General features: G+C 49.6%; 1 protein-coding gene across 1 annotated transcript in view; it reads left to right on the top strand.

The window, feature by feature from the left end:
- The window catches only part of LOC116982271 (zinc finger protein 239-like), a 15,613-nt gene extending 9,635 nt beyond the window's left edge, over window positions 1–5,978 (top strand). Inside the window, exon 2 of the mRNA XM_033035547.1 lies at window positions 5,802–5,978. Within this exon, the coding sequence (XP_032891438.1) occupies window positions 5,802–5,978 (177 nt within the window). The remainder of the gene's footprint in view (window positions 1–5,801) is intronic.
- The last annotated feature ends 4,685 nt before the right edge of the window (window positions 5,979–10,663 follow it).

Here is a 10,663-nt window from a genome sequence, read left to right as displayed (position 1 = left end):
AACAGGAACCTTCAGCCACACCTGCGCATTTGGGTGTTATGGGTGTGTGGTGGTATATTGTTTTGAAAACAAAGTGGAAACCAAAGCTCACAACATGGCCCAAAGCCTTCAACACAGGCCCGAGGCCTGCAACACAGGCTCTGAGGCCCAGAACTTGGGTCAAATCAGAATCAGAATTTATTCGCCAAGTATGTTTTGCAACATACGAGGAATTTCATTGGCCAGGTCAGTCATACAATTAAAAGCAACAAATGCAAAAACACATTTTAACATGAACATTCACCACAGTGACACATTCCTCACTGTGATGGAAGGCAAAATAAATTTCAAGTCCTTCCTTTAGTTATTCCTCGGTCGGGGGCCTCGAGCCTCCATTGAAGGGATGGTCTTTGCTACCATAGCAGGTGGTGTTCAGGTCCTGCATCGGGGGAATGTCAGCTCCCCCACGCCGGGCGATCGAACCTCACGTCGGGGCTGGACGAACCTTCTACGGCGTTGGAGCTCCCGACTCGGCCTCTCCCGAGACTGCAAGCCCTTGATGGGAAGTCTGCAGGCCACGGTGGGAGCGATCCCAGGGAAGGGAACCGCTCCGATGTTAAGTCCGCGCCCCGCGGTGGGGCTCACGACAGTCCGAGGAGGCCTTCAGCTCCAGCGATGTTAGGCTGCAGAGCCCAGAGAATGTGATCCGAAAATTGATCACACCTCCAGGAAGGTAAGAACTTGAAAAAAAAATTCCCTTGACCTCCCCCCACATAAAACAATCTGAAGAACATAAAAACAAACTTTAAACAGACGCTAAAAATAACAAAAAGGTAAAAAAACGAACAGACTGGCGGCAGGACTGGCCATATCCCCGGCGCCCCTGGTGGTCCAAAAGCATAAAACACAGGCCTGGAGTCAATAATACAGCCCTGCGGCCTACAAAACACAGGCTCGTGGCATCAGAACTTAGGCCAAAGCCCAGAACTTAGACCCGGAGACTATAACTGCAGCACAGGCCCAGAGCCTGTAATAAAGCCCTTCTTCTTGCGAATGAAACATAAATAAACCAAAGGAATAGTTAGATCACAAGCCGGGTGTTGAGCAGGCAGGTTGTTGTCTCTGCGTCAATGTCTGCCAGGCCCTGAGCTCCATTTGATGGGTGGTAGAGCGGGCACCCAGAGATGTCATGGTTGGCTGTGTGTTGTTCTGCTCAGCATTCACAGGCTGGGCTCTGGCGGAGTCCCCATCTCCACATGCTGGTATTGAAACGCCCAACTCCAGTACCAAGTCTGTTAAGCTTCACCCATGCTCCTCTGTGGAGGTCAGACCCTGGACAGCTTTTATCTGGTGAAGAGATGTAGCTGTGTAATAGAGATGAGGTTGCCTTCCACTCCTGTGACCACTTGGTGGCGATCCAGTGTGCTTTTGTCTCAGTTGGCTGGATGGATGCTGTGGATACAAAGCCCTCAATGGGCTTGCCCCCACCTACATTAAAAGTCTGCTCACCTACCACACCACCTCCAGGTCCCTCAGATCGGCCGACTTGGGGTTGCTAAATATCCCGCGGTCTAGGCATAAGCTCAGGGGCGACTGCGCCTTTGCGGTTGCAGCTCCTAGACTGTGGAACAGTGTCCCTCTTCCCATCAGATCTGCCCCCTCCATCGACTCCTTTAAGTCCAAACTTAAAACTCATCTGTATTCCCAAGCCTTTCTTGATGTCCTCTGAGCGAGGGCTACAAAATGTAGTTTGTTTGTTATACTATTCTTATACCAATGTAAAGCACTTTGGCCAATGAGAGTTGTTTTTTAAAAGTGCTATATAAAAAAATGTGACTTGACTTGACGAGGAGTTATTTTCCGTGTGGAGCAAAGGGGTGACGGGACTTCATTCGGCACGGCCTCTGCTCTCTGCTGATAGCCTGATGGAGGAGGTGATCTGACAGCCATCAGAGACTATAATACATTCGTGTGGGCCAGAATGTTGGCCAAAGCCCAGAATTTAGGCTCGGAGCCTACAACACACGCCCAGAGCCTACAACACAGGCCCAGAGCCTATAACACAGGCCTGGAGCAATATAACCCAGGCCCAGAGCCCTCACAATAACTCAGGCCCGGAGACAATAACACAGGTCTGGAGACAAAAACACAGGCCTGGAGCCTACAACACAAGCCTGGAGCCAAAAACACAGGCCCAGAGCCTACAGCACAGGCCCGGAGCCTACAACACAGGCCCAGAGCCTACAACAGTCCCAGAGCCTATAACACAGGCCCAGAGCCTATAACACAGACCTGGAGCCATAACGGAGGCCTGGAACATATAACACAGGTCTGGAGCCTGTAACACAGGCCCAGAGCCTGTAACATAGGCCCGCAGCCGATAGCACAGGCTCGGAGCCTATGACAGAGGCCTGGAGCTTATGATGCAGGCCTGGAGCCTTTAATACAACCCTGGAGCCTACGACACAGGCCTGGAGGCTATGACGCAACCCTGAAGCCTATGACAGAAGCCTGGGGCCCATGACACAACCCAGGAGCCTATGACACAAGCCTAGGGCTTATGACACAAACCTGGAGCCTATGATACAGTCCTGGAGCCTATGACATAAGCCTGGGGCCTACAAAACACAGGTCGGAAATTCCAGAACTAAGGCGAAAACCCACTGCACAGACCTATAACCATATAACCATATAACAATTACAGCACGGAAACAGGCCATCTCGGCCCTACAAGTCCGCGCCGAACAATTTTTTTCCCTTAGTCCCACCTGCCTGCACTCATACCATAACCCTCCATTCCCTTCTCATCCATATGCCTATCCAATTTATTCTTAAATGATACCAACGAACCTGCCGCCACCACTTCCACTGGAAGCTCATTCCACACCGCTACCACTCTCTGAGTAAAGAAGTTCCCCCTCATGTTACCCCTAAACTTCTGTCCCGTAATTCTGAAGTCATGACCTCTTGTTTGAAACTTCCCTATTCTCAAAGGGAAAAGCTTGATCACATCAACTCTGTCTAACCCTCTCATCCTTTTAAAGACCTCTATCAAGTCCCCCCTTAACCTTCTGCGCTCCAGAGAATAAAGACCTAACTTATTCAACCTGGGGCCTAAAATACAGGACCTGAGCCCACAACACAGGCCCGAAGCCTATAAAACAGCCCTGAGGCCTATGAAACAGGCGCGGAATTCCAGACCTTAAGACACAAGCCTGGGGCCTAAAACGTAGGCCAGACGCTAACGTACAAATCCTCTGAACCAAAGAGCATTATTGAGAGATATTTTTATGGGTGCTTAGTGACAGTTATAATATATTTGTGTATTTATGCTGGGAACTAAATGTTTTACAGTGAAGGTTTTTGGGCCAAAAATCAGCGATTAGATGACAAAATAAAAGCAAAATAAAGCATGTTCCCCCCCCCCCTCTGTCACTCTCCCCTCTATCTCTCCCCACTCCCTCCCAATTGGATGAGGGCGCTCTCCGTCAGAGGGGCGGAGCTATAACTCGACCTATAGGACGCGGCCACCAGCCCTACGACTGCCCATACTGTGGTGAGGCGTTTGACATTTTGCGGGGGTTGTGGCAGCACCGACGGGTCCACACAAGCGAGCAGCTGCTCCCACTGTGACAAAAGAGCATGGAGGCTGCGGGAGCACCAGCGGATACACGCCAGAGACAGACCCTTTGTGTGCGCTGAGAGTGGCAAGGGTTTCACCCGCATGTCCAGCCTGTGGCAGCACATTTGTTTTTAAACCATTCTGGTTCATCATCTCTGCACCTTCCCCAAAGCCTCCACATCAGTCCTGTAATGGAGTGAGCAGAACTGTATGCAATACTCCAAATGCTACCTGACCAATCTATATATACTATTAAAACTCTGTGGCTGCCGCCTGCCGTCCGGCTGCCTTTCTGCCTTTCGATTAGTTCCATCGTGTGATGTCACAATGCCCAATACTCGCAGATGTCCAATCGGAATGACAGATGCTCGCAGATGTCCAATCGGAATGGATCCATTTACATGTACGGCTGCCGGCTGCATTTCTTCCTTTGATTCCTTGCCACGCCGAATCCAGACGCACAATCGCCGAGATCTTTTCCATTTCGGTAGAGATTTCACTTTTCTTTCTAAGTATCCGCTCATCATTACATTTCGTCGTGTTTAAGTACACCTTTTTAATCAAATCCTTCTCCCGCCCCCCCCCCCCCCCCCCCCCCCCCACCTCCCAATATTTCAAAAATAAACTGGCTTCTCACTCATAGAAGCAGCCATTTCGGTAGACATTTCACTTTTCATTCCAACTATCCACTCCTCATTAGATTTCGTTATGTTTATGTCCACATTTTTCATTAAATCCTTCTCCCCCCCCCCCCCACTCACTCATTTTGTCGCCTCCTGCTGGCCAGCGACCATAACGGCTGCTAGCACCCGCATCTCGCCTCAAAGACGCCATTTAAAACCAGCCGCACTGCTCATTCCTGAGCCGCTTGAGTTGGAAGACCACGTCTCCCATGGGGGCTACGGGTAGGGTACGGCTGCGTTGGGGGAGCAGACCCAACGGGTCTGCCCTTGGTCTAGTGTCCCTTAAAGCTGCACATATACATTCCTCTCTCCTTATCTCACATCCTTTTATCTCCTTATTTTCTCTCGCCTCTGTCACTTACTTCACTCATCTGCCGATCACCCCCTAATCTGTTAACATCATGTCAGTCTGAAGAAAGGTCCTGACCCCAAAATGTCACCTATTCATGTTCTCCACAGATGCTGCTGGACCCACTGAGTTACTCCAGCACTCTGTGAAACATCATCTATCCATATTCCCCACAGATACTGCCTGACCTACTGAGTTACTGCAGCACTTTGTGTCAGAGTCATCGAGTGATACAGTGTGGAAACAGGACCTTCGGCCCAACTTACCCACACCGACCAACATGTCCCAGCTATACTAATCCCACCTGCCTGCATTTGGTCCATATCCCTCCCAACTTGTCCTTTCCATGTAACTGTCTATAACTGTTTCTTAATCGTTGGGATAGTCCCAACCTCAACTACCTCCACCAGCAGCTTGTTCCATACACCCACCACCATTTGTGTGAAAACGTTACCTCAGATTCCTATTAAATCTTTTCCCCTTCACCTTAAACCCATGTCCTCTGGTCCTCGATTCCCTCACTCTGGGCAAGAGATTCTGTGCATCTAACTAAATTGTGTTCTATGCAAGATTCCAGCAGCTGCAGTCTCTTGTGTCTCCCTCACCTATATTCACCTATCACTTCTGAAGAAGGGTCTCAACCTGAAACATCACCCATTCCTTCTCACTAGAGATGCTGCCTGTCCCGCTGAGTTACTCCAGCATTTTCCATCCACCTATCACTTTCCAGGCTTTGTCCAGCCCATCTCTCTTTTCCAGCTTCCTCCCCCCACCCTCTCCACTCAGTCTGAAGAAGGGTCCTGACTCAAAACTTTCTCCACCCCCCACACCAAGCAGTCTGAAGAAGGGTCCTGACCCAGAATGTTGCCTGTCCATGCTCTCCAGAGGTGCAAGTTACTCCAGGAGATTGTGTCTCATTTTGTAAACCAGCATCTGCTGTTCCTTGTATCTAGACTAGGCGCGCATTGCACCCTACACTTGCGCTCGGTCCGCCAAGGCTTGTTGAATCTCCAGGTTGCCAACCATTTAAACTCCCCTTCCCACTCCCACACTGACCTTACTGTCCTGGGCCTCCTCCATAGCCAGAGTGAGGTGACACGCAAACTGGAGGAACAGCACCTCATAGCTTACAGCCCAATGACATAAACATTGAATTCTCCAAATTAAGGAGACGTCCCCCATCGTGGGCCATCTCTTTGTCATTCCTGTCTTCTTCTCGCTGGCGAATGGCGTCAGGATTAATCCGGAGTCACCGCTTCCTGTTTCCTGGCCGCTCCCCCTCAACTCCGAACATTGGGATCTCGCTCTCTGCCCTTGCACGTCCGCAAGACTCCAGCTGCCGTAAACAAGGACTTTTGCTCGTCAACCCGCTGGAGCCAAGTCGTATTCCAATGAAATAATTGTCTTTTTTGTGGAAGAAATTAATTTAGAGGAAAATTAAAGGAAAATGAAACGCGGAGACTTTGCAGCTTTGCTTTGAGATTTTATTGCATGACTAAACTAAGTGAGACCCGTTGGGTCCCAGTCACACGGGTGGCCTGCCCCCCCCCCCCCCCCCATGTAACCCATTCCCCAACTCAATATTCCACCACTCACCGGTTCCCCCAAAGCAATATTCCACCACTCAGGGGAGGGGTGTGTGTGGGGGAGGGGAGGGGGCGTGGGGGCGGAGTGTGTGGGGGGAAACAGATGGTTAATACAAGTCAAACACAATACAAGGGAATCTTGACATTATTCTATCTCATCTGTCAGGCGGCTCACACCACCATCCCCATTCCAAGCCAATCATAAGCCTCCCATTTCCTGCAACATATCTACGCTACTAGTGGTAGGGGGCGCGGGAGATCCTCTGTAACTCCTCACTGAAGAGTAAACAAGCTTCATTATCTGCTCTGCTATTTCATGTTTACATTTACCATCCACACTTCACACATTCCCAGACAAGAGGTAATAAGTCTGATCTCACTTTGCCGGTTCCCACAACCTCTTCTGCACCTGGTCAAGCGAGAGCTGCCAATTGTCACATCCAATACACACTTTCGTTACCTTGTTCAATTTCAATCAACATTAAATAAGGAAGGATATTAATTTTTCTTCCACAGTTCCCTCCATGTTGATCAACACTTAGGGTAAGAAAGGATATTAATATTTTGTCATTAATCAGTTGCAAAAATGGAGTCATACAGGTCCGATTATAATTTTGGTTGGAGCAAGCAAAGAGATACCTCCTTGTGCATGCGAAGGAATGTGGGCACAAACCCAACATTCTAATCAGAGAAAGAAGCTTGTCTACTTCCAGCAGCGAGTTCACTGTGTTCTGTGTGGAAGTCGTTCGTTGGATTTCAAACTCCAACTTCTACCTTCCTTCTGTTTAGATGCCCATCTAGATGCCTCACTTCACCCTCGTATTCTCTCTCACCCCACACAACGTTAGTATATTCATGTATTTTATACTACAAAGATAATTAATAAGGAATATGTCTACATTTTAGGATCTTAGTAAATTTAAGATCAGTTTATCACGCTTAATAGTCTTTCCTGTTGATGCAATGAATCCTCTATTTTTCCATAACTGCCCAAAGTCATGTACAAACCCAAACGCACAGCAAGAATCGGTGTAGATATTAGCACTTGTATCTTTTGCCAATATGCAGGCACGAGTCAGGTCTGCCTGCGCGGACGTTCTGCATGGTAAAGCGTACACGTCCAGCACTTGATGTGGTGTGGCCACTGCATATCCTGCCAATAATCTGTTATCACTTGGTCAGTGTGAAGAGCCATCGGTAAATAGGACCAGATCATGATGATCAATCAGATTACTGTAAATCCAGGCAGGGAATGGCAGCGGCTTCTGCAAGCGCCAGATAATCATGGTCGCAATCTTCCTCTGGCAGTGGTATAAAGATAGCTGGGTTTATAGCAGGTGGTGGCTGATAAGTACAGTTCGGATGTGACAGGCATGAGACTACAAAATGCTGCATTAACTCAGCGGGACGGGCAGCATCTCTGGAGAGAAGGAATGCGCGACATTTGAAGGTTGCCACCCTTCCTCAGACTGAGAGTCGCAGGAGAGATGTAGATGGTGATGTGGAGTGAAAAGCTTTTACATAGAAACATAGACATCATCCACAAACAGAACCCCGTTCCTACCTTCTCCCCATATTCCCAAACTCCACTATCTTTAAGAACCCTATCTAGCTCTCTCTTGAAAGTATCATGAGAACCCGTCTTCTCCACCCTCTGAGGCAGAGAATTCCGCACACTAACAACTGCCTGTGTGAAAAAGTGTTTCCTCATCGCTGTCCTAAATGGCTTACCCCTTATTCTTCAATTATGGCCCCTGGTTCTGAACTCCCCCAACATCGGGAACATGTTTCCTGCCTCTAGCGTGTCCAAACCCTTAATAATCTTATATGTTTCAATAAGATCCCCTCTCATCCTAAATTCCAGAGTATACAACCCCAGCTGCTCCAATCTATCCACATATGACAGTCCCACCATCCCGGGAATTAACCTTGTAAACCTACGCTGTTCTTCCCCAAATTTGGAGATCAAATCTGCACACAATGCACCAGGTGTGGTCTCACTCGGGCCTTGTACAGCTGCAGAAGGACATATTTGCTCCTATACTCAACTCCTCGTGTTATGAAGGCCAACATGCCATTCGCTTTCTTCACTGCCTGCAGTACTTACATGGTTAATTTAATTGACTGATGACAAGGACTCCCAGATCCCGTTTATTTCCCATTTTCCTAACTTGACACCTTCCTGTTTTTGCTACCAAAGTTGATAACCTAACATGTATCCACATTAAATTGCATCTGCCATGCATCTGCCCACTCACCCAAACTGTCCAAGTCACCCTGCATTCTCATAGCACCCTCCTCACAGTTCACACTGCCACCCAGCTTTGCGTCATCTGAAAATTTGCTAATGTTACTTTGAATCCCTTCATCTAAATCATTGATGTATACTGTAAATAGCTGCGGTCCCAGCAGCGAGCCTTGCGGTACCCCACTAGTCACTGCTTGCCATTATCCAAGGACCCGTTAATCCCTATTCATTGTTTCCTGTCTGCCAACCAATTTTCTATTCATATTCTACCCCCTATACCATGTGCCCTAATTTTGCCCACTAATCTCCTATGTGGGCTCAGTGCTGACACTAAGTGAGAGAGGGGGGATAAAGAGAGAGGGGGGGGGAATAGAAATGGGGGAGAGAGAGGGGGGGAGTGAGAGAGTGGAAGAGAGAGAGGTGGGAGGAGAGAAAAGGAGGGGGAGAAAGGGGAGGGGAGAAAGGGGGAGGGGGAGATTGGGAGAGGGCTCACCGGCACCCTGGTCACCCTCAATGGCCGCTCACGCCCCCGTGTCTCCGTCCACAGCAACAGCTCCTAAACCCTGCAGGAGGGGAACACAGAGAGTCACCAAGTTGGCAAACAGTACATTACAAGCACATATTGGGTGCGTTTATGGTGGAGGAAACCGTTATATAATTCTGCGCGGCACAGTGTCGCACCGGTTCAGTTGCTGCCTCACCGCCAGAGACCCGGGCTCGATCCTGACTACTGGTGCTGCCTGTGCTGAGTTTATATGTTCTCCCCTTGGCCTGCGTGGGGTTTTACTCCGGGTGTTCCCGATTCCTCCAACATGTCAAAGACGTTCAGGGTTGTAAATTAATCGGCCTCTGCAAAATTGCTAAATTATCCCGAATGTACGTGGGACAGTGCTAGTGTACGGGGTGATCGCTGGTCGGCACGGACTCCGTGGGCTGAAAGACCTGTTGTTTCCACGCTGCATCTCTAAACTAAACTAAACCAAGGAAGGTTGATGACCCAAAACGTCACCCAATCCTTCACTCCACTCATGCTGCCTGACCCGCTGGGTTACTCCAGCATATTTTGGGTCTAATTTCTCCACAGACGCTGCCTAACCCGCTGAGTTACTCCAGCACTTTGTCATAGAGTCAGAGTGATACAGCGTGGGAAAGAAGCCCTTCGGCCCAACTCGTACCCGCACACCTAGATCCCTCGGCTCCACACATTCCCCCAGCGCCCCGCCATTCGGTGAAGATCCTGACCTGGTTTGACTTCCTAAACTACAACACCCTCCCCACCCCCAAACAATGTGACCTCCTCCCTGTGGCTCCCTGCCCCTTACCCCTCCCGCCTCCTGCTCCTTAAACTTCTTAGCTCCCTCCCCTCTCCTCCCCACCCCCAAACAGTGTGAATCCCCACAGGCTCCCTATCCACTTCCTAGACTCACTTGACCCCTGTCGTCGTCGTCCCCCCCCCCAGTTCCCTGCCCCCCTTTCATCTTCCTCGGCACCAAACCCACTCCCCCTTGAATCCCTCCCCCCCTATGCTCCCTGCTTCCCCCCACTACTCACTTCATCCCTTTTCCAACTCCAGCCTCTCGCTCCCTCCCTACCTCCTGACGCTCTCCTCTGTCTCTCTCTCTGTGACCCTCCTCCCTTATTCCTGCCCATATCAGCCTCCCCCTCAGATATCTCCCTGTCTCTCTCCCCTCCACACTTTATTTCTCCACCCCTCCCCCTCCCTCTCTCTCCCACTCTCGCTGTCTCTCCACATTCTCTCCCTTCCACTCCCTCTCTCTCCCCCACCCCCCCCCCCCTCTCTCTCTCTCTCTCTCTCTCTCTCCCTCTCTCCCTCTCTCTCTCCCTCTCTCTCCCCCTCTCTCTCCCTCTCTCTCCCTCTCTCTCTCTCTCTCTCCCTCTCTCTCTCTCTCTCTCCCTCTCTCTCTCCCTCTCTCTCTCTCTCTCTCTCTCTCTCCCCCCTCTCTCTCTCTCTCTCTCCCTCTCTCTGTCTCTCTGTCCCTCTCTCTCTCTCTGTCTCATAAATTTTATTTTTCATATATAAATATATATATATATGTATATAATGCATCTATACCATCAGTTGCACGCCTCACCCATCCCACCCTGGCTAATTAAGAGTGAAGAATGCACCTGCACACAACATTTAACAAACCAGCCCTGAGTCTGGCAGAACCTGCAAGTCTGTAAATTATGATA

This window comes from Amblyraja radiata, chromosome 16 (genome assembly GCF_010909765.2).
Source record: "Amblyraja radiata isolate CabotCenter1 chromosome 16, sAmbRad1.1.pri, whole genome shotgun sequence".
In the NCBI taxonomy this organism is placed as follows: Eukaryota; Metazoa; Chordata; class Chondrichthyes; order Rajiformes; family Rajidae; genus Amblyraja; species Amblyraja radiata.
The sequence above is the reverse complement of the archived record's forward strand: the minus strand, read 5'-3'. Positions and strand labels throughout refer to the sequence as shown.